Genomic DNA, 24515 nt, shown 5'->3' with positions numbered 1-24515 from the left:
TATATGGAGCCCATTACATTTGTTTTTGTTTTGTGTAACAGGGTTTATTAATATTAAGAGAAAAGGGTAAGAAACATATTTTAAAAATCCAATCAAAAATCCAATACTAAATGTTTTTTTTTAATTACCTAAAATATTTTATTTCTGATCTGCAGCTAATCAGCAGGTATTTATATTTTATCCTGAACTATGTTTTTATGTGAACTGAAATTTGAAAAAAATTTTAAAAATTGGATTTTCAGAGTAAAAATAGTTTAAAAATTAAAAACTCTAAATATATTTCACTGAAAAAAAAAAATAACATACATTCCATGGATCCAACTGGATCTGTTCTCCGTTCTCGTTTTTATCCCACACCTGACTTCACCTTATAAATAAACAATCACTGGGGTTTATAAGAGCTGATGTTTGCCTCTGGAACCAGTGGTGGTGAATAAATCCCCTTTTTTTGTTTCCCAGAAGGCCTCTAATAGTCGGCCACCAAGGTGGACCACCTGTGTAGTTTGATTAGAGGGGTTCTCATCTCTATTTGAGGCGCCTTCGTCCTGGTCCTGACTGCTGGTGGCCCCCAAAGAATAGCAGAGGCTGCGGGGGACTGGACCCTGCAGGCCTCCCTCTCCCCAGTCCCCACCTGAGGTGTGTGTGATTTACAGTGTGTGGGAACAGATTGATCCACTGCTGTTTGAGCAGTCCGTGAGCAGGCTGCCATTCCACTCCTTGAGGCTCATTAGGGATCTTAGGAGGGATTTCTTATGCACTCACGCACACACATACCAACACACAGCGCTCAGAATAGTCTCCACACTCCTTTTGGCAGGGGAATAGTGCCGTTATGAATGTGTCTTTCCTACTCTGTGTTTCCATGACTTTGGCTGGAGAGTAGAGAGGTGTGCTGTCCTTCTCACTGGGGATAAATCCACCGTTAATGAAACACTTGCTCACGACTGAGGCCTTGAGCGAACCCTCTTGAGCCTTAGGCGCTGAAGTTTAAGCTGTTCTTAGAGCCTACCTGCCAGTATCATAAAATTCTGCCACTATTTCATCGTCAACCAAGCGGCTCGGGCTTTAACCACTGAGCGGATGATGCCCTGTCTTTTACATTGCTCTTGACTACTTTTCAGTAAGACTGACATTGGTTTGTTGACTCAGATTCCTGTTAGACCTCTAAAATGTGTGCTTTCTAAATGCGGTTTGGGTTGAGTTTAACTGGACAGCATCACCTTTCACCTCCTTCATGACAGAATTAAGCCAGTAGTTTATACTTTTAAAATGGAGAGTGCAGTCTGTGCTCTGTGTTTCCTTTATAGACTGTTGAATGTGCGCATGTGTGCGGCTGTACACACTCAGTGTGTATGTCACGTTCGGATTCGTACAAACAGTTTCAGCTTTTGTCTACGTTTCAATCGGCACAGCTTTCTCCTTCTCTAATCTAATAATTTCCGATTAAAACATAAAGAAACAAGACAAAATATGACATTAAATGACAGTTTTCAATACTTGACAGTTAATCTAATTACATTATAAATAAATGAAGTTTTAATTATTCATAATTAATGGTGCAGATGCATTTGAGTTGTACTCAAAAAGTACTGATGTTCAGTCCTACTCTTGTTCCTTTAGAGACATCTTGAGAATTTGGCGTTGAATTTCTATCCCCATTATGGTAAAAAATAGTTTCCATAAATACTACTTCATGTTTCCTAATCTCATTGTGAAATCCCATATTAGAGAGCATCGCCAGCACTAATCAGTTCTTCTTTGGCACAAGGTCTTTGTGTCCAGCAGAAATTCACTAGAAATCTGTTTTTAGGTGTTTTGTTCCAGATAAACAAACAAAGGAGTAATAATTGTGTATGCCTCAGGGTTTCATTACAGCCTTGCAGAGGTGTTGCTTACCCCTTTAACCAGGAAAACTTTAATTACACAGTTCCAATATGTTTTCTATCATTGCCGTTGTAATTTATAGATTATGTCATCTAGAACTGGACTGTTCCTTTACGTTACATCTCATTATGCCTTACAGAGCCATTTTAAAATTGAATGTTATAAACAGCCTTAGGTGTAAGTGTTGCTTATAAATGAGCTTGTGGATGGAAACAAACAATAGTTTTAACCACATGGGGGTAGCAGTCTTTCACAGCTCTGTCAGAGGCAGACAGGGAGGCTCAGCTGGTAAGTGGTAGACACTGTTGTTTTATGGGGCATCTCTCTTCTCCCACACGGATGGCAGTGGGAAGAGTGTTTGAAGTCAGGCCCACTTCACCTCAGGGTGTGGAGATTGGCTATTGTTGTACATTTAGCACCGCTGAGCAAGATGAATGTCTGGAGCACAGCATGGGAAAACACAGTATGTGTCAAGTGTGGTCATGTATGAGCAATGTGGTGTCTGCAGAGCAGCTTTTCAAAAAAAGTGCCATGGAAATTCAAAAGAGAAGGCACTTGAGATGTTATGTTTTCCTTGTATACTTTAAAAAAAAAGCTGCAGCAAAGCAGGATACGGCTTATTGCATTTGCACTTGTGCAGTAAAGAGCACAGAGTGCAATGGTTCTAACTGATAGGAAAACGTGTACATTAGGAATAAAGAAAAAAAGTCAAGAAACCAACGTCAGCTTGAAAACTGTGGAGTTTCTCTGGGGACACTAAACCAAACAGTGACTGTAGTCTAGACAGTGGTGCATGACATCATGTTCAAACTAATTGTACTGCGCATTGCTCAATATCCTGCATTTTGATTATTTTCACTGGTTTTTATTAGCCTTTATTTGACGTCTCAGCTGAGCATGCCCAACTTCTCACATTCATGCACACACCCATTCATATCGGGGACTCACCCAGTGCACCCACGCTCTGCTACTGTGTGCCACTGTGCACTGCTCAGGAGCACACGGATGTAGTTTTTTTATTTTTTATTTTATGGCAGGAGCGAGCAAAGGTTGAGTCACAAGAGTACATCTCTGATCAACAACATTCAAAAGTTACAACCACAGTTCTGTTTCAGATGCATAGTGTGGGCCCTCGTAAAAAGTAGCCTCTGATAGTTAAACATTATATCAGTGTACAGTATGTCAGTAAGTGTGGGTTGATGACTGTTTGGTGTGCATAATAGTTTGGTTTGAAAAGGTTTTACTCAAATTCAAAAGCCTTGTTGGATACAGCTCCTGACTTTTTGTTGTAAATCTAGAACACACTGTGTCAGTGTGCTTCAGTGTTGACTAGCCCAGTTTTAACATTTTAACTAAAAACCTGGATTTTAATTACACCCTCTTCTCCCCTAATTCCTGGAGCTTTTCCTCTGTGTCTGGGTGGTGCAAGGAAAAACGCACTTGCCTACCACCACAGACCTGGTTTCATTTGCAGTAAGTGGTGCTTCCAGCTTTGCCAGGCACTTCTTTGAAAACAACAGGGAAAATTTGCAAATGGGAAGCAAGTGAGGAGTTATTGTCACTGCATTAGTTACTTTGTTTGAAGATGGGAGTAAATAAACTGTGTTTCATGCACCCTGTGAAGCAAAGACTGCAGTGCACAGGGGATCTGGCTATCCCAAATTGGGATAAAAACAGAAAACTGCACACAACAAACCTCAAGCACACTGTTATACTCAATATTGCCTTATATGACTAGATTTGGCATTGTTTACAGATATATTATGTGCCTAATTCCTAACTCTTTCTCTCTTGTCTGCTCAGACACAGACCCCCGTCTTCTGGAGAAGCAGGAGCAGCAGCAGCTGACATATGTTGCCCTCAGCTACATCAACAGGTAAAGAAATGTAACTATTATTGAGAAAGAAAACAGCAGAATTTCACCTTATTCATACAGTAACTCAGTAACAAGTAAATCAACTTCATAAATCTGACATAATTATGACATTAATATTATTGGTCTTTGTTCCCGTAAAGATTTATCTGCAAAAACCCTCTACATCAGTAAGTATTACTACTGTGTCCTATGAAGTGTTTGCTCCCATGAGTTTCTAGCAGCAGTTTCAAATGTCATCTGGTGGATCACTTAGATGAATTGCTTCAGTATTTGGTAGCTGTTTTTTCTTTTTTTACTGCCCAAGGTTCATCCCAGTCGTCTTTGATATGGTGCTTGAATAGTGGTTTTAGCGGCAACAAGCCAGTGTACAAGAAGGTCTGCCGCTGTCTCCCTGCCTTCACAAACACATCTTGATGTGGTTATCGCTTAATTTGTTAATTCCACTTTTGCTTTAACAATGTCTATGTTAACATTTCATTTTTATGAAACACATTTACCAAAGACTTTACTATCCATCATAAAACCTGGTGTTTTTTGATGGGAACAGAGCCAGTGATATTTTTTTTTTTCCAAACACGTGTTCTACAGTAGCAAACTTTCCATAGCAGACCTTTAAACTGTAAACCTCAGGGCTGTCCCACAGTAAGAAGTCGCTCATGGCACATCGAATTAGATGAACCTCTTTTCATGACTAGCCTTATATCCCACCGTGCCAGGTTCATGACAGATGCTGCACGGAGAGAACACGAGGCCGTGAAGAAGAAGGTGCAGCCCAAGTTGTCTCTGACAGGCAATCTGTCTCGCAGCAGTGTTTCCACTCAGCCTCGCCACACCAGTGGAAACCTCACCCCTCCAGTCACCCCACCCATCACCCCTTCCTCTTCCTTCCGCAGCAGTACACCCACAGGTACATAACCATCCTTCACACACTCACCTCTCCTGTTAGATGCGGAGTATTTAGCGGTTGCTGACAGTGAAATACATGTTATGCACTGTCAACTACGCAAACAGCAAAGTGGTGTAGCAATTATATTCATCTAAGAGGTCCATTTTTAAGACAAGCATCCAGAAGTAAACCTGAATCTCTTCAAGCTTACATGGTCCTACGTTATGAAGGAGAGCACAGAGAGTCAAGATAATGTAATTACAAATTAATGTCAAGAGATTGTGTAATATTTTCACTCCTTTGCTTTTGGAATAATAGGAGATTTAAATATTTTGCCAGTGGTCGTGGCTTTAATGCCTGATTAAAATTGACATGGTATAATTGTGTTTTGCTCGCAGAAGATTCGACATGCCATTTGTGTAATATTTCACTGTTACTTGATTGATTTATATGTTGCTATTCATGTTTCGCTCTTCAACTGCTTTGGCCACAATGCATTCCTGAAAATTTGGCACGATATAAATTATTTACATTAGCAGATCTTAGGAGACATATTTCTAATGAAGTTCACGTTCAAGCTACAGAGAGCGATATAAAAGCTTAGCTCTTTTCCTTCCTTCCTTCCTAATATTTTTTCCCATGTGCTTGTCTTGTTAAAATATGCGATCTTGCAGCACTTGTGGTTTTGAGCTCTTCTTTTTATTGACAAAACAGCTCATTGACCTCAATAAAATGCTTTCCCACGACTGGCATATTTCAGTCTTTCTGAAAACATAAAGTAGAGATTATGGGAACACTGCCCCAAAGCACATATTAAGAATCATCCGTCAACCCAAAGGCTCAAAGGCCAGGATTTCATCATCAAAGATCAGTCAGAACACTTTGTACGATCACATATCTGGTAGTGTTGCCCTGATTCATTTACAGTTTGACTTTCTGTCCACAGGTAGCGAGTGTGATGAGGAGGAAGTAGACTTTGAGGAGTCTGACAGTGATGAGTCGTGGACCACGGAGAGCGCCATCAGCTCTGAGTCCATCCTCAGTTCTATGTGCATGAACGGTGGAGATGAGAAGCCTTTTGCTTGCCCTGTGCCAGGCTGTAAAAAGAGATACAAGGTAGGTTTCACTCAGCATCTCTCTTTGTAGAATCCATGCTACAAATTAAACGTAACGTTGATGGTGTGAAATATTTCTACCAAATAAAAACATGAAATAGTAGCATTGTACCAAGTAAAATATGTGATTTGGACTCGCTCACAGAAATGAGAATTTAAATCAAAGTGGATTCCCTGCTCTTGACGAAGGAAGTTCTTAGTCGAGCATTACAGCACGTCAACATAGATGCATACATCTAGTCCACTTTAGTTATGTGGAGTTTTACAGGACTTTCCATTCACATCTGGCGTGTGTGGTTGGAATAAATTATGTGCAGCTTGAGAAAATTGCATTGCTGACGTGACTGACAGGGTTATAGGCGATGACTTAGTCTGAGGCAGCATTAGACATGTTTAAGCGCAGAACAAGATAGATTTGTAACAAGAATGCATTTTATTTCTCCTCTCTGTACCCTAATGTCAACTGACAAACAAACAACTAGTTNATATATATATAAAGAGTTCATTGTTGTTCATTTGTATCTGATAAGTGAAATTAGATGTAAGAGGAGGATGTTGGGAAATTCAGCCGCAGTGTAATTTCTATGTCATTACAGAATGTGAATGGGATCAAGTATCATGCCAAGAACGGCCATCGAACCCAGATAAGGGTGCGTAAACCCTTCAAGTGCCGGTGTGGAAAGAGCTACAAAACGTCTCAGGGTCTCCGCCACCACACCATTAACTTCCACCCACCCATCTCTACTGACATCATCCGTAAGATGCAGCAGTAGGGGCCGAGGGAGCGACCAGCACTCTCCTACAGGCCACTTCCCAATCATCTAAACTCCACCATCACCAGCAATGGCTGTTTCTCGTTCCCCTCATCCTTAAACCCCCGCTCCTTCTCTTTCACTCTCTCTCTTATCCCCCTTTGTTATGACACTATTTTTGATTGCATGATATAAATGTATTATTATTCATCCTTAATTTTTATTCAGAATGTTTAAATCTTTATGTAGTTCACGGTTTTGTATTTTGCACATTTAAACTATCATTTATCTATTTGACTTTTGTTTTTACATATGGTGCTCGTTGACGATGAGGGTATATTGTAAACTAGAAAATGGCCGCACCATGTCACGAGCAGCCTTGCATGTACAGTAGGGAAAATCAGAAGAAACCGAGGCGAGATTTTTATGTTTTCGTAAGAGGAAGAGCCACCATTGCCTCTGTTTCGTTTGAGTCTAAAAACGTGACAGAGGCAAAAGAAATCAGAATGTGTGTGGTATAACACGAGAAATCCAAGCTGAAAACATTTGTACGTTTCATTCTCTATCAGATTTAATGTTAATAATCAGCTGTTGGACTTGAGTTACTTTTCTTTTTATATCACAAGTATTCAAAACCCTTTTCATCTGTTTTACTGCAAACACTTGTGTGTGAGCACCAAAGGATGATCTCAGGTGACATTTGCAAGCATTTCAGTACCACAATCCTGCCCAAGTGTTCTGATAGTATTTTACGCTGTTCAATGGGATCATGGGAACTCTGCGTGTCATTGTTCCTAATGTTCCCGGCCACTTTCCTGAAGATTTAAGCAGTTTTCCTCGCTATTTTACGGTGAGGGATTGAAGCACTTTTTGTAACAACTTGCCAACAAATCAGCATTTTTTTTTTTTTGCCAATATCTTGTTTCTGGTGTATGTACAGTAGCTAACAAAACCAGGCAAAAGGCCTTCAGAAAATAAGTTTTCATTGGTTCCCAGGGAAGATAGACACCAAACCTCCAGTGTTTCCAGTATTGTGAGATTTCTGTATGTACAGTAGTTGCCTTGAATTTTAACCATTCCAATCAGTATAGATCTTTGTATGGCTTTATTTTGACAGTTCAGACAAAATCATTTAAATGCAGACAACTCAGTCCAGACCGTTTGTTGTTCACCGACTCCCATGTCTTATAAAACCATGTGGTTGTCCTTGTCATGGATAGTAGAAGAGGGAGCCGACATTAGCCATGTATTCAGCACATTTATGTTCTCACGGTCCTGATTGTGAGAAAAACACATGGCTCCTACTTAGTGCCATAATAATGTCAGATGAGGGTGTGTACACACGTTACGTTAATTCCTGAAATAATGAACCCCAGATCATAAAATGCCACAAGATTGGGGATTTATCACCATTGAGCCATTAGGTAACATCTTCACTGCATGGATGTTAGTGATAAGGAACTACAGTCCAATTGAGAATTGTGACAGTATTGTACTGCCAGTATGGAGGAAGGTCTTTATAGTGTACAGTGAATGTATTGTTATGTGGTAAGTGCATTAAATTATATTTTCATATGTTTCTGGAGTAAAAAAAAACAGACAAAAAAACAATAGTATAATAATGTGTATGAAAAGGTAAAATCAGAGGTTGTTTGGAGAAAGTAATGGTGATGTACTGTATTTCTTCAAAAAGCTGCTTCATGTAAACTTTTGTTACATTTAGAATAAAATTTCTCTGACGTGTGCCTAAAGACTCCCGTGTTATTAACTGTGGCTCGGACACGATTCAGTTTCAAACAGACTTTATTAGTTCAGATTAGATACATGAAACTCACCTAACAAATGAAACATGTTTATGAATAAAATAACTTAATGCTGTAAAAGAGAAGAACGAAAGAGGGGAAACAGAACATAAGCTAAGCATGCACTGATTAGCTGATGATATGAAGGTCCTTAAGAATTCTGACACAAAAACCCAATTAAATAAAATAAAATCAAAACAAAGGAAACCTAACATAACACAAATCTATCATACACAAAGTATCAAGGCTTTCACAATATCATTGGCTTTAATTATTCTAAAATAGATGATCTGATGATATATTGTATAATCATGTCTGAATGTAATCACTGAAGATTTCTCCCCGACTGCATATAGTGCACCAAGGCTGCTGTCTATAAAGAATGAACAGATGACTTGTACAGTGATGTTTACGGGGGGGATCATTTGGTTAGATGTCTCAAATGTAAGTTTGGTAAACACTTATCTCTTTCCCTGATTCGTTACGTCCTGTAGTCTAACAGATCTGTGAGAGCTGAGTCAATTTAAAGTCAATATATATACGTACAACAGTCTTAACCCCCTAAATTATTCTCCAAATCCAAATGAAGGGAAATCTCCCACCTATAAAAAAACGTTCTAATTTGCAAACAGACTGAGTAGCCCTGCCATATACACTGAATTAGAATGTCATTTTCAAAATGTCACATCACTTCAAAGTGTTTCTCTAAGTTGAAGTAACAAAGTGAAAGTCAATATAGTCCTAAAGAGTGGATCTTCACACCATTACATGCAGAAAAGAGTGCAGAGTGATTTATTTCAGTGGTGACAGGAAGTAGGCAGACCGGATGTGCTGACTTTCTGGTCCTCTAGTCGAAGTTGAGCGGGTGGCCGTCAAAGTGAGTGAGCACATGATTCTCAAACACCTTCTGGTCGCAGTCCAGCGGGAACTGCTCGCTGCACATGGGGCAGATTTTCCAGTGGCTCTCCACGTGCTCCTCAAACTTGCTCTGGTCATAGTTGGGCGGGAAGATGACCTCGCACAGCGGACATCGCTTCATGTCCATGCTGCATACGGGAAAGGGACAGAAGAAGAGAAAAAGCAGGGGAGAGAAAGCTCGTGTTAATAAGCAGTGAAGTGATGATGTGGGCGAACCAGGAGCGCAGGCTAATAAAGAGCATCTGTCTGATGCGACGTGGGTGGCCTGCTGCATGACTGATACCAACAAAAGAGGGCTGTGCGGCAGAACAAACACTCTACACATGTTACAATGTGCAGGTTTGGAAAACTGTAGGGTGTAGCAAACTCAGACGGAGTTTGGGCACGTGTAGATGTGTTACCTGGGATCAAAGCAGAAGGCAGTTTGTCCATCGTTCACAAATGGGCTGTGGGTTTCAGTTGCTGTGGGTTGTTCGTTGGTATTACCCTGAGGAAAGGAAGGTAAAACAGCATTTTAAAAAGTATTTCTACTGAATATTTAACACAAAGAAGAAGTCAATCTTGGGTATTTAACTGCATATATGGTAGAGAATATACACAGCACAGTCTGAGAGGCTTACATTGTTGTTGTTTTGCTTTTCCTCTGACTCCTCGTGGCCTTCTGGTCGGCTGTGGTTGCGGGTGGGTTGGATACACACCACATTACTGTCCCAGGAAGGTGGACCCACAGGAGGCAGCCTAAGCAGCTGGTCATCTGAGAACTCCTCATCTCCCTCATCTGCAGGGAGAGAATTCAGAGACATAGCTACTGTAAATACGAGTGATACAGTTCTCCAGTTGTTATTGGAGATTTTTTTAAAAATGTATGTGTAAACCAACCTTTTGAGTCTGAGATGGAGTAAGGGTTCCCAAAATGCAGCTTGCTGGGGCTCTGAGAGACCAGCAGGGGGGTGGGGGCATCCTGGGCGTATGGGACTGGATACTGCAGGAATATAGGCACACTGGACTGGTTACTCTCCAAACTAGTTTTCTCACTGCCCCCCTGATCTCCCTTCCTGCTGCTGCTGGCCTTCTGGAACTCCTTGGGAAGGAAACAACAGCATTGTAAACAATTTTTCACAACCACAAAGACCAATGACAAAATTAAATGCCACCATGGACTAGGGCTGGACAATGTGGCGATGTGAAATCTCAGATAACACATCCGAAAACTTTTGGGAAAACGGAGCCCCACATCGCGCTCCGCAAGCCAATCAGACACTCAGATTGGTCAAACCTCCACAGACAGCCTCTGAAGAAAAGACTATCCAGGTGGATCCATAGACTAAACTCTGATAATCTACCTGTGTGTGTGTGTGTTCTCACTTTGTTTATTTCATGTACCAGCTTCTAAATTTAGAATCTGACTCGCAATTTACGCTGCAAAATAGTGACACAAAGAGAATCTGACTCGCAATTTACGCTGCAAAATAGTGACACAAAGAAGTTTCATTTGATTTGCACTTTGGTCGATAGACATAGAGTAACAATAACAGAGNATAATCTACCTGTGTGTGTGTGTTCTCACTTTGTTTATTTCATGTACCAGCTTCTAAATTAGAATCTGACTCGCAATTTACGCTGCAAAATAGTGACACAAAGAAGTTTTATTTGATTTGCACTTTGGTCGAGAGACATAGAGTAACAATAACAGTGAGCGAGCACCGGCCTCGATAAAGCGGATTTATCAGAGAAATAAAAAGTTATTTCCTGATTATTTCACAGCAGTTACATTCAGCACGTATAGACACGCCCACGGCAACCCACCTACGCTCACCTTACCCCCCCACAACCCTGCTACGAGTTTCCACAATCCCCTGATTTCGGTACGGTGCGGCTCCCTCCAGTAACGGAGGGAACTGTACCGTACCTAAATCATGAATTCGAATTAATTGATAAAATCGATTTATCGCCCAGCCCTACCATGGACGTCAACATGTTTTCTAAGGAGCTACATATCTGTTTTCATCTCTCTATACCTCCCAGTCTGTGAAGGCAAGTAACACATCACCACTTACAATCACACAGCAGCTCCTGAACTGTGACTTCTTGTTTTTTTTTCTCTCGCTCACAGAGTTTAATTAGTGCCTTCATTAAAAAAGAAACTCCTCTCATTTTCAAAGGGAATGGGGCACTGTGTTTTATTGATGTTAGTTGCAGACGCCAATTTAATTTACAGTCTAAACCTCAAATTGGGTCATTCTGCTCCTCTTAGCTGTAACAGCATTACCTCGAAGCTATATTTCAGGCCAGTGAGGACCTTGCTGTGGTCCAAAGTAATGGAATGGAAAATAAGAACTCATTTACGTTGCTTCTACAATTAGAGGCATATTAAACACAGACCAGATTGGGAGAAGGAAAATGGCAGAGGAATCGCACTTTTTCAGGGATTTTTTAGAGTGGAAGAAGTCTATAAAAGAGAAAATGAAAGCTGTCACTAACCCCCTCCAGTTTTTCCTTCTCCTTAACAACAAGTGCTAGTGTGTCCTTTAGTTCTTTCAGCTCCCGTCCCTTCTCAGCTACCTGGCTCTGAAACAAACAAAAAGACACAAATACAGAAGATTGAAGAGATATTTGTAACCCCTAAACATCTGACACATGCTGTTGATTGAAAACTGCATCACTGAAATACTCGGACTTCAGTGCGTGACAGTAATTGATCACAGCCATAAAAGGCTTCCCTTTGCAGAGGACTGATTTATGTACAATACCGCTCAAAGCAAAACAACCTGTTTGAATTCCTCTGAGACACTAAGCAAATATCCGCCTGACCTGAGCCAAGCACGGCATTAGCCAGGCAACTGGAGATGATTCCTCAGAGCCAAGCTTCGCTTGTCTCCACAGCCTGACATAAACAGCAGTAAAATGTCGTCTCACAGATAGGCCTGCTCATAAACAACACTGTCAGAGCGACTATGTTCAAGGGGAGAGATAGCATCAAAGGCTCCATCCCTGAGTTAGACCAGCCATACCCAGCGGCAAAACAGAGACACAGTAAGTGTCCAGAGACAAACCTACTTCGGAGGAGCAGCAGAGCATCAATGGCAGTGAATGGCCCGAGTACAGCGCTAATTGTCTGTACTCTAATGAACTGACCTTGTAGCGATCTTCCTCTGCTGCCAACTGCAATTTCAGGTTCTCGTTGGTCTTCAGTTGTTCCTTAAATTTAACTTCCATCTTGGCCAACTCGTCAGCAAACATGGAGCTACGATCCTTCTCCTCCTGAAGAGCAGTCAAACATTAACCAGTGCTCTTTTTATCATAGTCTTAAAGTGCAGAGAGCACATACTGTACTCTCTAACAGAATTTGAATATCTAATTTGAGTGACCATTGAAAAGATGAAAGTAATACATTTCTTACCACCAGCATCTGCTTGCATTTCCTGTATTTGTCATTCCTGTCAGATGCCTCTCTGCTGATGCCTTTGAGCTTCTCCTGGATGATGGCTTCCAGCATTGGGTCAGCAGAACCTGGACTCCCTGTGAAGACAATGACTGTAAGCAGGGGGGTTGCTGAGACAAAATAACCGGGGATATGGCTGAAGTTATTGTGTTTGCAGTTAAAATGACAAATTGCTAAACTTGAATGTGATATGTTATTACAACCCACCTACATACCAATATATAAAGACCCAGAACCCCAAATAACACTACTGATTGACTGATTTCTAAAAATCTAAATATAAAAACACAAGGCAACCGTGTAAGAAATTACACTGCTGGTAAATCTACACAACTTTATTCACAGTTTTGATAACTTACCTTTTGTTACTAACAATTTAACACAGATAGAACGTACCTGGCACTGACGTGTCTGGACTCATTGATGCAGGAATTATTGTGGCCTCTTGTGCTGAGCTTCTCTTCAGTTCCTACAGACAGGAAAACATAAGTGCTGAAAATTAGCTCACTGAACAACCGACTGAAAGAAACAGTAAAATAGATGCAGACATGAGCTGGAGACACAGAAGATCGGTAAATAGTATGAATGTAAGTAAATCTGTTAGCAAATTTGTCTAATCACGGTGTGTTTTGTACTTCATTCCAGTGAAGAAATTAGCAACACAGACTGAGGAAAGGCTAAAAGACCTCTGAGAGCATATAGTGAGATGTGACTGGCAGGCACAGTGTGGCAGAAATCCAATGCAAGTTCTGTTCTTTTACTTGACAGGGACAAGTGTACAGTATGTTGGCTGGTATCCTGTGGGACCTACCCCTTGCTGTTCAGAGAGTCTAAGCACTTGTTTTTGCAGTCGCTGACATTCCTTGTATTTCTCCTTGTAGTGTTCTGCAGCCATGTGCAGCCGCAGCTTCAGGTCCTCCACCTCTCTCTGCAGCTCTGCTACAACAGCTGGGTCTGCAGTTTCTTCTTCTGCTTTGGTCTGGTGACAAATAACATCATAAGAGAACATAACAGATGTTAAACAAAGTAATGGGTCAACTATAAGATGTTACAAACTACCGCTAGAGACAAAATCCCCTTATTAATAGCGTCTTGATGATCTAAGTACGTAATCATCCATAAGTGTCTATCAAATTTACAAAATTACAAAAGCTGCTGTAATGTACCCTGAGAAACTGTGCTGTTCAGTGGAGAATGATTTTTGTTTTTCGATTCAGTTTCGTTCTGGCAGGTCTGAACTATGGAAATAATTACAGCCTCCTTAAAAGGGAGAACCCGTTAAAAAAAGAGAAACTTCTTGCTTCTGTTTCCATTGTATTGCACTCTCACCAAAACATAGCACACTTAGGTACCAACATATGGTTGGGCAATAATATACAATACTATTATGATTGATAACCTTTTAATATAATTGTTCACTGAAATAATGATAAAGGTTATTGTGATATACATTTTGTATCTCAATATATAAGAAATTACAATGAATTATATGACGCTATTATTTGAAAATTATTTCGTATTAATTTCTTTTCAATTCTATTTTTATTTTACCTTACTGATACTCTGGTAGAAATGTGAGGTTTTCTACACTCACATCACCTACCCCCAACTACCTTTACATTACACATATGATTATCATCCTTACAGCTTCCTGCTTGGCCTCTGCCTTCATCTGCTCTACCAGGCGCTCCAGGCGGACACACTGGGCCTGAGCTTCAGCCTTGGCCTGACGAAGGGCATCGGCCTCCAGCTTCATGTGGTAGAGTTCAGACATGGTACGGTCGCGAGTGCTAGAGGCATCCCTCAACTCAGCGGCTAACAAGGAGGACTGCTGCTGGTTGGCCTGGAGCTGCTCCTCCTTCTGCCGCAATTGCTCTTTCAGGGCCTTCATATCTCCCTGCCAGAGACGACACAGAAACACATTTTAGATAACAGCGTGCGTTATTATGCTGATGTTTTTTTTCTATTACATTATAACTAATCTTTAAATTATCATATGACATAAGAATGCATCAATATAAATACTGTATATGACAAATCTACCTAGGTATTGTCACTTTAAAACAAAATTCTTTGTACCACGGGGGGAACTTTGGCCAGGATCTCTCTGTACTGTTTCTCCTTCTCAGTGAGGCATGCCTGCAGGCGTCCCACCTCCTCTTTAAACTGGGCAATGGTGTTTTCCTTGTTCACATCCACAGACTTCAGCATCTGCAGCTCTGCACTCAGCTTAGTGTTCTCCAGCTCACGGTTTTTCAGGTGAATCTGGTGCACACACACACACAAGAAAGAAAATATATTAGCTATTAAACATAAAGTCGTTGGCTTTTGCCTCCTTTATACAACACCAATCACGATCATGTACCAAAGAGCATATGACTATTAAAATAAATGTTGCATGGTCTCAATTACAAAACAGAGATCGAGATAGGCCCATAAAGTTTTCCTTGTGCAACAGCCCCAGTGTGATGGTACGAGTTAAATTAGGTATGGGTTTTTGGCCCATTTCCGTGGCGACAGTACAATATGTGGCACTCCTAGTTCCTGTGTAGTGCCACAACAAAGACACAGAAAGACCAGGCGGGCCAGAAGAAGACAGAATAAGGCATGCCCCTTTTAGACTATATGTTTGGGCAAGAGTATGCAGAATAATCACCGTAGTAAACAGTGAAAAACAGGAAAAGTCAATTAACTTTACCTCCAATTTTGGGGAATCAAATAAAACAAAAATATTGTTGATTGTTGACAGATTGTAAAACTGTCACTGAGGTAGCAATCAACTCAACCACTGCTACGCCAATCCCATTGGAACAATGACCATGAAAATACTTCGCTGCTACCTCCATGAACCTTGACATTCTTCATTGTTGCTAATATTTATGTGATAATGAAACTCTTTTCATGAAGAGTTTGAAAATGAAATGAAATACATACAAGAAACATATTATTACATTACCTTGTACAGTTCCTTCTCATCTTTCTCATTCTTGAGATGAGATTCAAGTGCCTCCTTCTCTGTTGTAAGCTTCTTCACCCTATCCTTGAGACTAAAGAAAAGGTCATTAAAAATGTTAAACACTGTAATGGGTGATGTATTTTGTGACTGTGTTCACATTCAGTGTTTGGAATAACTGAAAAATGACCATAGATAACGGTCTTTAAAAGTTTATGTGGTTTTTATGTAACACATATATAAAATAAGGTGCTGGGAGAAAAGTGACCAGCTATTTCCTCCCTTCTTCACTTAACAATAGGTTACATATAAAACAAGTAAGCACGAGATGATCACACAAGTGATCCCTGCTACCTCCTGAGTTGATATTGCATCCAAACATATGTTTAGGTAAGTTGATATCTAGATGCACACGTTTACACGCAAAATGTTGAACTCACCTGTCCAGCTCAGTTTCCTTTTGTAGGCCCTTTTGGGTGACTCCAATCAGGTCCTCCTCCAACTGTATGACTCTGGATGTGGCCTCCTCTAGCCTCCTCTTTACCTCCTCCTTCTCCTCTTGCAGGGCCTGGGAGGAATTCTGCACCTCCTGAAAGACAATAAAATATAATGATGGAATAAAGTTTAAAAAAAAAAAAGAAAAGAAAAGAAAGACACCAAACACCAAATAAAATCCAGAAGAAGTATGCTTCAGTTTAGTGATCTGCATGATCTGAGGAATTCTTGAGTAAGTTAATCATTGTCATTCATGTGGTAAATAATTTATTCCAATGTGTGCCAAGACTTAAATAATAAAAACATCAATCTAGATGGGTTAATTTCTGACGTGACAAAATATGGTATGGTATTGGTATTTTGTACCACTTTCTATCTCTGTCTTTGGCTCTAAGCTCATAGAAAACGTGTTCAAAACATGAAAAACGTTATTGTCTTTGAAATGCAAGTCTAAATCAAAATGAACACTATGCCTCGATGCAGAGCTTTCAAATTTAAAAGATGACATCAAAAAAAGCAAAAGGAAATGTTTTTTTTTTTTTACAGTTTGTTTATAGACAGAATTTTGGAATCTTTATATTCACACCACATAAAAAAATCATATAAAAGTATAGTCATAAAATTAACAGCCACAAAATCTGTAATCATGTATTCATCTGAAAGGCATTTAAAAACCTTAGGATTTATGGCAGAGGACAGCAATATGAATTATTACGGACACTGCTTTTAAAACTTTATGTTATGCTATAAAAGGCTTTGATAATACAGACATTCATATCTGTCAGAGTCTGATTTATACGTTTAGGCAATCAGGAGTTTGTGTAACTCTGCAAATGTGCATTATTTCGCTAGGGGGTGCTAAAAGACTGTTTGGCCCAGTGCAAAACTGTACTTGGAATAATTACAAGAAATGGAAAGGGGCATAAATCATACAATTTAGCACATTTAGCAGTATGCTCTGTTTAATAAACAACCAAGAACAACTATACTACACAGCAAAAAAGGGACAAGGCCTTTTGCTTCACTGACAGATTTTTTTATTTTTTTTTACAAGAGCAACAAACATTTTTATCCCCTCCCTTACTGCTGGCACTCCTATTTGCTTTCAAAAGTGTACAACTTACTTGGTTCTCTCTTCTCAGCTGGGCACAGGTTTCTTTCTCCTGCTCACACTCCTTCTGCAGGCTCTCCTTCTCCGCTTCCAGCTGCTCCTTCTCCTGTTGCAGGAGTGCCATGTTTTTAACCAGCTCGTCCTTCTCTCTCTGGGCTTCTTCCATCTTTTGCTGCACAGAAAGATACATTTTTCAAGATGTTCGGGCCACTCACGTAATAATTTACCTCACTTACAAAGTACACCATGCTCAAATAGTGTATAATGTTGTTCAACACTGTACATTATCAAACTAATGTAAACTCAGAGATTTAATTAGCTGTCCAGCATGAGAGAGACTAATAAGATCTGAAAACACTTATATATTTACTAGTGCTGTCGTACCTCAAGGAAGCCAGCCTTGGTGGTGACCACCAAGATGTCAGAGTTACATTCATCCTCCACAGTAAGTAGCTCATCCTCTGAGGGGCTGTTGGCACGAAACTGGAAAGGCGTGCTGGCTCCCCGGATCTCCCCTTTGTGGGTCACATAACAGAACTGGTAGAACTCGCCATCGTCATTGGGCACATAATATCCTGTGGAAGAGATGACAACCAGTTAGTCGTCAGTGCACAGCGGTACAGAGAGGCAAAGCAAAATATATTCCTCCGCAATCCAAACCTAACCCCAACACCTGTCTACAGGTTATAACAGTTAAAACTGTGGGATGACTGCACTTTTCTCAGTTATAACTTTGGGATAATTGTGGAAATATAATTGAAAAAAGTGCAAAAACCATTGTGCAGTTGTGGTTCAGTGATATGGAGCACACTACACATGTGGTGTTTCAGGTTTGAATCACTAACAAGACATGTCTTTCTTTAGTGTTAGTATGTATTACTTTATTAAAAGTGTATAAAAGATAGAAACACACATAAACTGAAATGTCATTAACACCAGAACAGAGATCTGTGGGGAAAATTTCTCATTAAACTCCATCCACTGATTTGGTATTAAAGTTTTAACAATCATCTGAACAGCCCTGTGATATGCAGTTATTAAAAGGTGTCAAAGTTATATAAAAGTATGGTATGATCTTACCCTGAAAAACCACTGTTCTGTGGACTGCGGTGCCTTCCACATAGTTCTCAGGGAGAGGTGACCACAAGAATGTGTAATAGTCCCTCGCTGTGCTCCAACCAACCTGTGAGACATTGTGGGGAATCCATTCAACCAGACGTTCTCACCACATCAGTGTAGGATAATAACAATGAAGGATTAACAGGGAGACTTCCTAGAATCCACACAGGGCCGCTTCCAGAATTCAAACTGGTTCATTACAGTAATCATGGAGTTTTCAATCTATGCTGAGATGATAGACCATGTGTACTGCGCCTTTTTAAACGAAGAGAAATGATCACTTCCATACAAACTTCAACTCCTGGTCACCATGTGCATGCGGCCTGGTGCTTGTCATGAACAAGCCTAACTGTGGAAATGTAGCTACAACTCACTTCGAACAGGAAGAGGAAAATAGGTGAAAATTTTATACATAGGTGACCTGAAAATGAAAACCAAAATGTAATTATAAGTATTTTATGTGTTGTTAAGTGATGGCTGATGAGGGGGGAGTACAGAAAATACATCCATAACTTCAGCCCGGTGCCATAAAACTGTCAAACAAAATCAGAGTCACATTGAGCTGGCTGGCTTTCTGTGTGCACACTCAGGCACAGACATGCATCCACATCAAGCCTCGTCAAACCAACCTACTATACCAGCCTCTGCTGATGTGACTTACAAGTTGTGCACAAATATTTAAAAAAATCAAAGTCACACAGGCAGATCGTGTTTAAATATACACTATATGTTTGGAACAGATGTTGTTTTGGACGCAGACGGGGATTTCTTTAGATTTTTCCACAATCTGGGCAGTTTACTTTCTCACCTGTGTACAAACAGCCTACAGCTACAATACTTCAAGTGTTCATCAGAGCCAGAGATAGAAGGCCCCGGTGCTCCAAAACCCCCAATTGTTAGCGGTGCAGTTCCAGCCTCCAGCAGTAAAGAACAGGAAGCAATTAAAACATGCACCTAGTTAGTGAGTGTCATTACTGAAGGCTAAGCCCTTACCAGTCCACTCATTAGAGCGGCAGAGGTGGTGGTGGGTGAAAACTCTTGAGAGGAACTCTTTCACTTACAACAGACTGGTCTGCAGTGTGTATGTAAGGAGAGGAGGTATAGACGATGTAGAGCCACCATAAAAAAAAAACTGGTGACTGAAGCGATAACACAGGCAACACTGAACACTAAGATCTCTAAAGACATACAAACAGCTGCAAAATGTGAGCATAGAAGCTATGAATGGGTTCAGTCTACAGATTGTTTTTTTTAGTTTAAAGATGACATCTCAGCAGCATTCCAGCAAAGTCATACTTCAGCAGGAAAGCTGTCATAGGCCTGTGGCAATGTAGCTGCAGGAGGTAATGTATTGTCTATGTGCCAGTCACACTGTATAAATTCAGGGGCGAGTTGATCATGAATCACACAGAGGGGTTGTGCTAGGAGACAGGTTAATTACAAAGCTGTGCTTGCTTTCTCTTAGGCCACACGGACAACCTGTCCCAACAACATTCTTCCATGAAGCCGAGAGAGCAGCTCGCATCACGCAACGTGGTAAATATTCCAACATCAAAAGGGCCAAAGGCTGCTTTTGTCCTTGTGTTAACAAGGGCCTCCTCCCATCTATTTATTGTATAATGTAAACATTTGTCAATTATTTTAGGTTGACACGTAAATGTATAAATTAAAAATGAGTAAAAAGTTCACGATTCAAACTTTGAACCAACTCACTGACAGTTCAACTCATTTTAACTGGAGGACATTTTCTGCATCGCATAACTAGACACATCTGTGTGTACTACTGTAGATCAAAAGTCAATCAACGAGATAAATAACCAAGAGGAAGTGACACTACAAACAACCTAAAACATACTTTGCTCAGCGACTGGTGCACAGCGTATCCAGGTATCTCTATGCACACAGGCGGCAAAAACTTGGCACCAAGCATCTCATCTGTCAACACTGCCAGGAACATTTACACGATTTACGACCCTGCACTCAGCCTTTTTCAGCTCAGCTATGTGTTTTAGAGGCTCAAGAAATTAGTGATTTTAAGATCTATGCTGCCAGTTGGTGCCTACCTTGAGGCTAAACACAATGTGATGTGGGATCCAGCTACAACAGACTGAATCCAGTATTTAAAAGCCTCCGGTACCTCCAGTAGCCTAACGTGACCTCATTTCTCAGTGAGGCTCGGCAAAAACCTCTGGATGCATCCATTTCACAGCCTACACACAGAGTATATGAGTGCTGTGTGGTTTTCATCAGTGTTTTGAAGACATGAACAATTTAAACATCTGTGCAAAATTGCAACAATTTGTCTTGGCTGGCTTAATAGCTTTACAGTACGCTACAAGAATAGGCGCATGATGCGGTAAAGTATAGTATATCAATATGTTTCTAACTCTTAACCCAGAAGCATGGTCAGGCAAATTGAAACAGAGAGAACCGAACATACCATCAGCTTTTTTTGGTTGTTTTTTTATCTGCTGTGATTTAATCCCAGCTTCCATTTCATCTCTGGTAGATAAAAAAGCATGTTGGTCTAAAAGAGCCTGGAGCCATATGCTTCAGTCTACATCCACGATTCACCACAGATGAGGCTAAAATAAATTACTACCGCTGTATTGGATTTAACGTTCTCCTATAACAAGATCCATGTGGTACACTCAAGTGTGTGGCGAGGGTCAAAAACGCTCCATTCCCTTTGACAAGCTCATTTTTCACATTAAACATGACAATGGCTGCACTCACACTCTCTCCCCACTGTTTTAGCAAAAATCTGAGAGGTGTAATTTCTGCAAAATAAAATCTTGAAAAAGGGCTGCAAAGTATTTGGTGGTAAGATTCATTGACTTTAAGTCGTGATAGCCAAGATGCTCCATTGTATCCACTGAGTTCACATACAGTATGTACAGTGGTCCCTCGTTTATCGCGGGGGATACGTTCTAAAAATAACCCGCAATAAACGAAATCCGCGAAGTAAGTTTTACAATTATTATACATGTTTATGGCGGTAAAACCCCTATCCACACACTTTTATACGCATTTTGTACAGTACTCCCTTAGTTAATCAGGACGCAGAACACATGTGCGGTTCTCCCTTAGCCAATTTAGGACGCAGAACACAATGTGCGTTCATACTGTACAGTACGCTGTAAAAAAAAGCATCCGTGAAAAGTGAACCACGTTATAGTTTCGCACGTTTCAATAATACATAATATGCTCTGCTCAGTAGAATATATACTGTCATACTTTTGTTACAACAACTACTAACAATCACAGTATGCATATCATGCGTTTTCAAGGGAATACATTGAAAATGGTTATTCACCTTGAATATGCCAACCCAGTCCTTTGGATGTGGTTTGATGAACTGCGTCAGGGTGTAGTGACACTCCAGCGCAGCGTGGGGCAGGTAACTCTTCCCCACATTCTGGAAGATGACGTGGGCAAAGTTTGATGTGTCCATGTTGTTGTCTAATAAAGTCCCGTCCAGGAACAGTGCCATCAATTACTCAGCGGTGGCTACACAGGAAGAGACAAGCAAGAAAATATGAGGAAACAGTAATAACCACACAAACAACTGAAATACCATTATTTACAATGAAGTGAAGACGTTCTATACGACATATCAGATTTATTGCTGAAAATCCCACAATTACTGTATATTGTTAGTTTACAGTAAATCAAATCATATGTGTTAAGCACACAGCCTCCATTTTAAAGTGGAAACAGGTCCTCATTTAATTTAGACTAACCATTTCTAATATTCAAACAGCAACATAATCAGTCCCAGACACAAAATACAATTACGTACATCCCAATTATTTAAGGATAAAGAAGTTTTTTTCAATCCAGACCCATATTAAAAGGTTTATTCCATCACTTGCCGTCCCCCATCTGCTGTAGTTTCTCATTAGACTCAAATGCGGGCCTATCAGGCAATCCTTTAAGCGTTCAAGGAATGTCAAGCAGTGCATGATCATTTCTATTTTAAATTTTGGGTCATGTGGTGTTTGTGTAGCAGATGCACTATGTTTTGCTCTATTTAAACTTGCATTACACCAAAAATGCAAACAGCATTTTAATATGTATGTTTTAATATACAGTAAACTGATTTTAGATAGTGGAAATACAAGACCATGGCAAATATCAATAGCTTATTGGTTTAAGTCTTCAATAGATTTGTTCTGGAAATACAATTTTAAAGTTTTGAAGCAGCAGTTTTCGACCAGCATAAAGAGATAAAGAGACAATCTGCGTCCCAATTTAGGAAATGTCTGATTTGAGGAAACTTGTCTACAAAAAGAGAAACCTACACCCTCAACTAAGCATAAATTTGGCTTAGGCGTAGGACTGTAGGCTGCTGAGCTCATGGAAAGATTCTCCCCATGTGAGACAGTTTAGTCTCACAGAGATTGTTGGAAAGTCAAATCTTTTCAAGACATTAAATCACAATAATTCCATGTTAACCACCAGGAAGTAGCTCTCAAACGATAAGCAAAATTGTCATTTGTCGGTGGGAAACCCAGGCATGGTCCATGACACACATGTTTACAGAATGAGTCATGACCTTTCACTTCCAACACACGGTGGACAAACAATGCATGCCCATACAGCTTTAAGTCATCTATCTGTGCCTGTCCTAAGATAATAACACTTTTCAGTGGTCTTTAAATTGGTCCAAATTATGTAATGTATCCAATAATGACTGAGAACCACATGCACAGCTCTAAACTCTGAATAAATACAACACTGTCATGCAATAAATCATAAGCATAGCTGTTAATTGCTGACATGCAATTACACTGATAACACTGATAGATATGCAAACTTTTTGTCATACAGTGTCCTTGATACAGCGGTCATCTCCTTTCCTCACACGCATAAAGTGAAATGTTTGCACCGATACAGTACTTACTTAAACTTTATTTTCCCAGGCTACATTTGTAATTCAATACATAAATAGCCTAAATAGATGGTTTAATTTTGTAAACAACTCTTTTGTCATTTTTAATATAGCTCCTAATTTGATTTTCTTGTCCCCAAATGATCCTATTTTATTGTATTTTGACCCTGGAACATGTTATGAATCATTTTTTTATGCACTGAGAAAACACCTTTGTAACTTTTAGTACCATAAGCAGCATTAACCAAATGTACATTTTAATTTGCGCCTATGTTGATTTTAAATACTGTCACGGTGCCAGCTCATTCACGATAGATGATATTGACATCGAGCTGGATGAAACACGGCCACATGATGAACATGAGATCCACTCTCCGGGTGGACTTTCCATCTGGGCCTCAGCTCAGATTATTTCGACCGACGTAATTAGGCCCGTGACAATCAAAACAACTCCTCGGGCGATGATCGCAGACTCCGGACATTGTTGTCATCTACAGCAATCACTTAAGCGTCCATCCATAACATAAGTACAGTTTCAGCGACAGTAAAAACAGCAACGAAGTTGAAAACTGGAAAGTACAAGCTGCGAGGCGAGGCCTAACACAAGCTCATATCTGGCTAAGTTAGCCGTGCGGCTAACATACTTTAATAGACAGCGTTAACCGCAAGGCAAAAAGACACGGCCCCCCTGGAAATTTATAAACCACCTAACAACTTATTTACCGTAACTTGTCCAACACGTATAGTTCACGTTACAACGCCTTTAACGAGAGACAGAGCAGCTGACGAGAGAGCCCTGCGAGGACGCGGTTAGCCAACATAAACAGTTAGCATACACGTCTGTCGAGGTAGCTTCTTAAAAACACACGTCAAACGGAGGAGACGCCGACAACCGATGTATTATTGGTTATATTTATAAAATAAACCTCGAACATACCCAATTGCCATGTTGAACAGCAGCTGAAATTCGAATGTATCATAAAAAACAATTGTTGACGCAGTTCAGTGCTTTCCCGTGCTCACTTCCTGGAATAATAATAACATTGCGTCATTTCCGGTGAGGGGATTTGCTTGGGAATCCCACCTGACCGTAACACCCTGTGACACTCATCTGCCACGGTAACCACCGACAGTGGGAAAATAATGATGTAATGAATCATCGATCCAAATGCAAATTATATTAAAATAATGATGTAATGAATCATCGATCCAAATGCAAATTATATTTTTGGATGACACCATGAGAGAGTTATGATAAAGAATATTTT

The 24515-nt window shown here is 40.2% G+C and overlaps 2 protein-coding genes across 3 annotated transcripts in view; one reads left to right on the top strand and one right to left on the bottom strand.

The window, feature by feature from the left end:
- Window positions 1-8258, top strand: part of jazf1b (JAZF zinc finger 1b) — a 13084-nt gene extending 4826 nt beyond the window's left edge. Inside the window, exons 2-6 of one of the 2 annotated variants that reach the window (XM_019255148.2) lie at window positions 3688-3760; window positions 3901-3927; window positions 4477-4667; window positions 5593-5762; window positions 6358-8258. In XM_019255148.2, coding sequence (XP_019110693.1) covers window positions 3688-3760; window positions 3901-3927; window positions 4477-4667; window positions 5593-5762; window positions 6358-6534 — 638 coding nt within the window. In that variant the 3' untranslated portion in view covers window positions 6535-8258. The remainder of the gene's footprint in view (window positions 1-3687; window positions 3761-3900; window positions 3928-4476; window positions 4668-5592; window positions 5763-6357) is intronic. The other variant, XM_010741909.3, reaches the window with a different exon arrangement.
- A 904-nt stretch (window positions 8259-9162) lies between these two features.
- Window positions 9163-24340, bottom strand: tax1bp1b (Tax1 (human T-cell leukemia virus type I) binding protein 1b). The gene is made up of 18 exons (XM_010741910.3): window positions 24185-24340; window positions 21670-21863; window positions 18315-18417; window positions 17619-17809; window positions 17248-17406; window positions 16069-16217; window positions 15632-15722; window positions 14755-14940; window positions 14321-14572; window positions 13487-13654; window positions 13072-13144; window positions 12634-12752; window positions 12369-12494; window positions 11715-11801; window positions 10113-10314; window positions 9854-10011; window positions 9635-9720; window positions 9163-9361 (listed from the first exon to the last, which is right to left on the bottom strand). The coding sequence occupies exons 2-18, from the start codon at window positions 21844-21846 to the stop codon at window positions 9163-9165; spliced, it is 2526 nt and encodes an 841-aa protein (XP_010740212.3). The 5' UTR covers window positions 21847-21863; window positions 24185-24340.
- Window positions 24341-24515: the final 175 nt, after the last annotated feature.

This window comes from Larimichthys crocea, chromosome XIII (genome assembly GCF_000972845.2).
Source record: "Larimichthys crocea isolate SSNF chromosome XIII, L_crocea_2.0, whole genome shotgun sequence".
NCBI lineage: Eukaryota > Metazoa > Chordata > Actinopteri > Sciaenidae > Larimichthys > Larimichthys crocea.
This window is presented reverse-complemented; position numbering and strand designations above follow the sequence as displayed.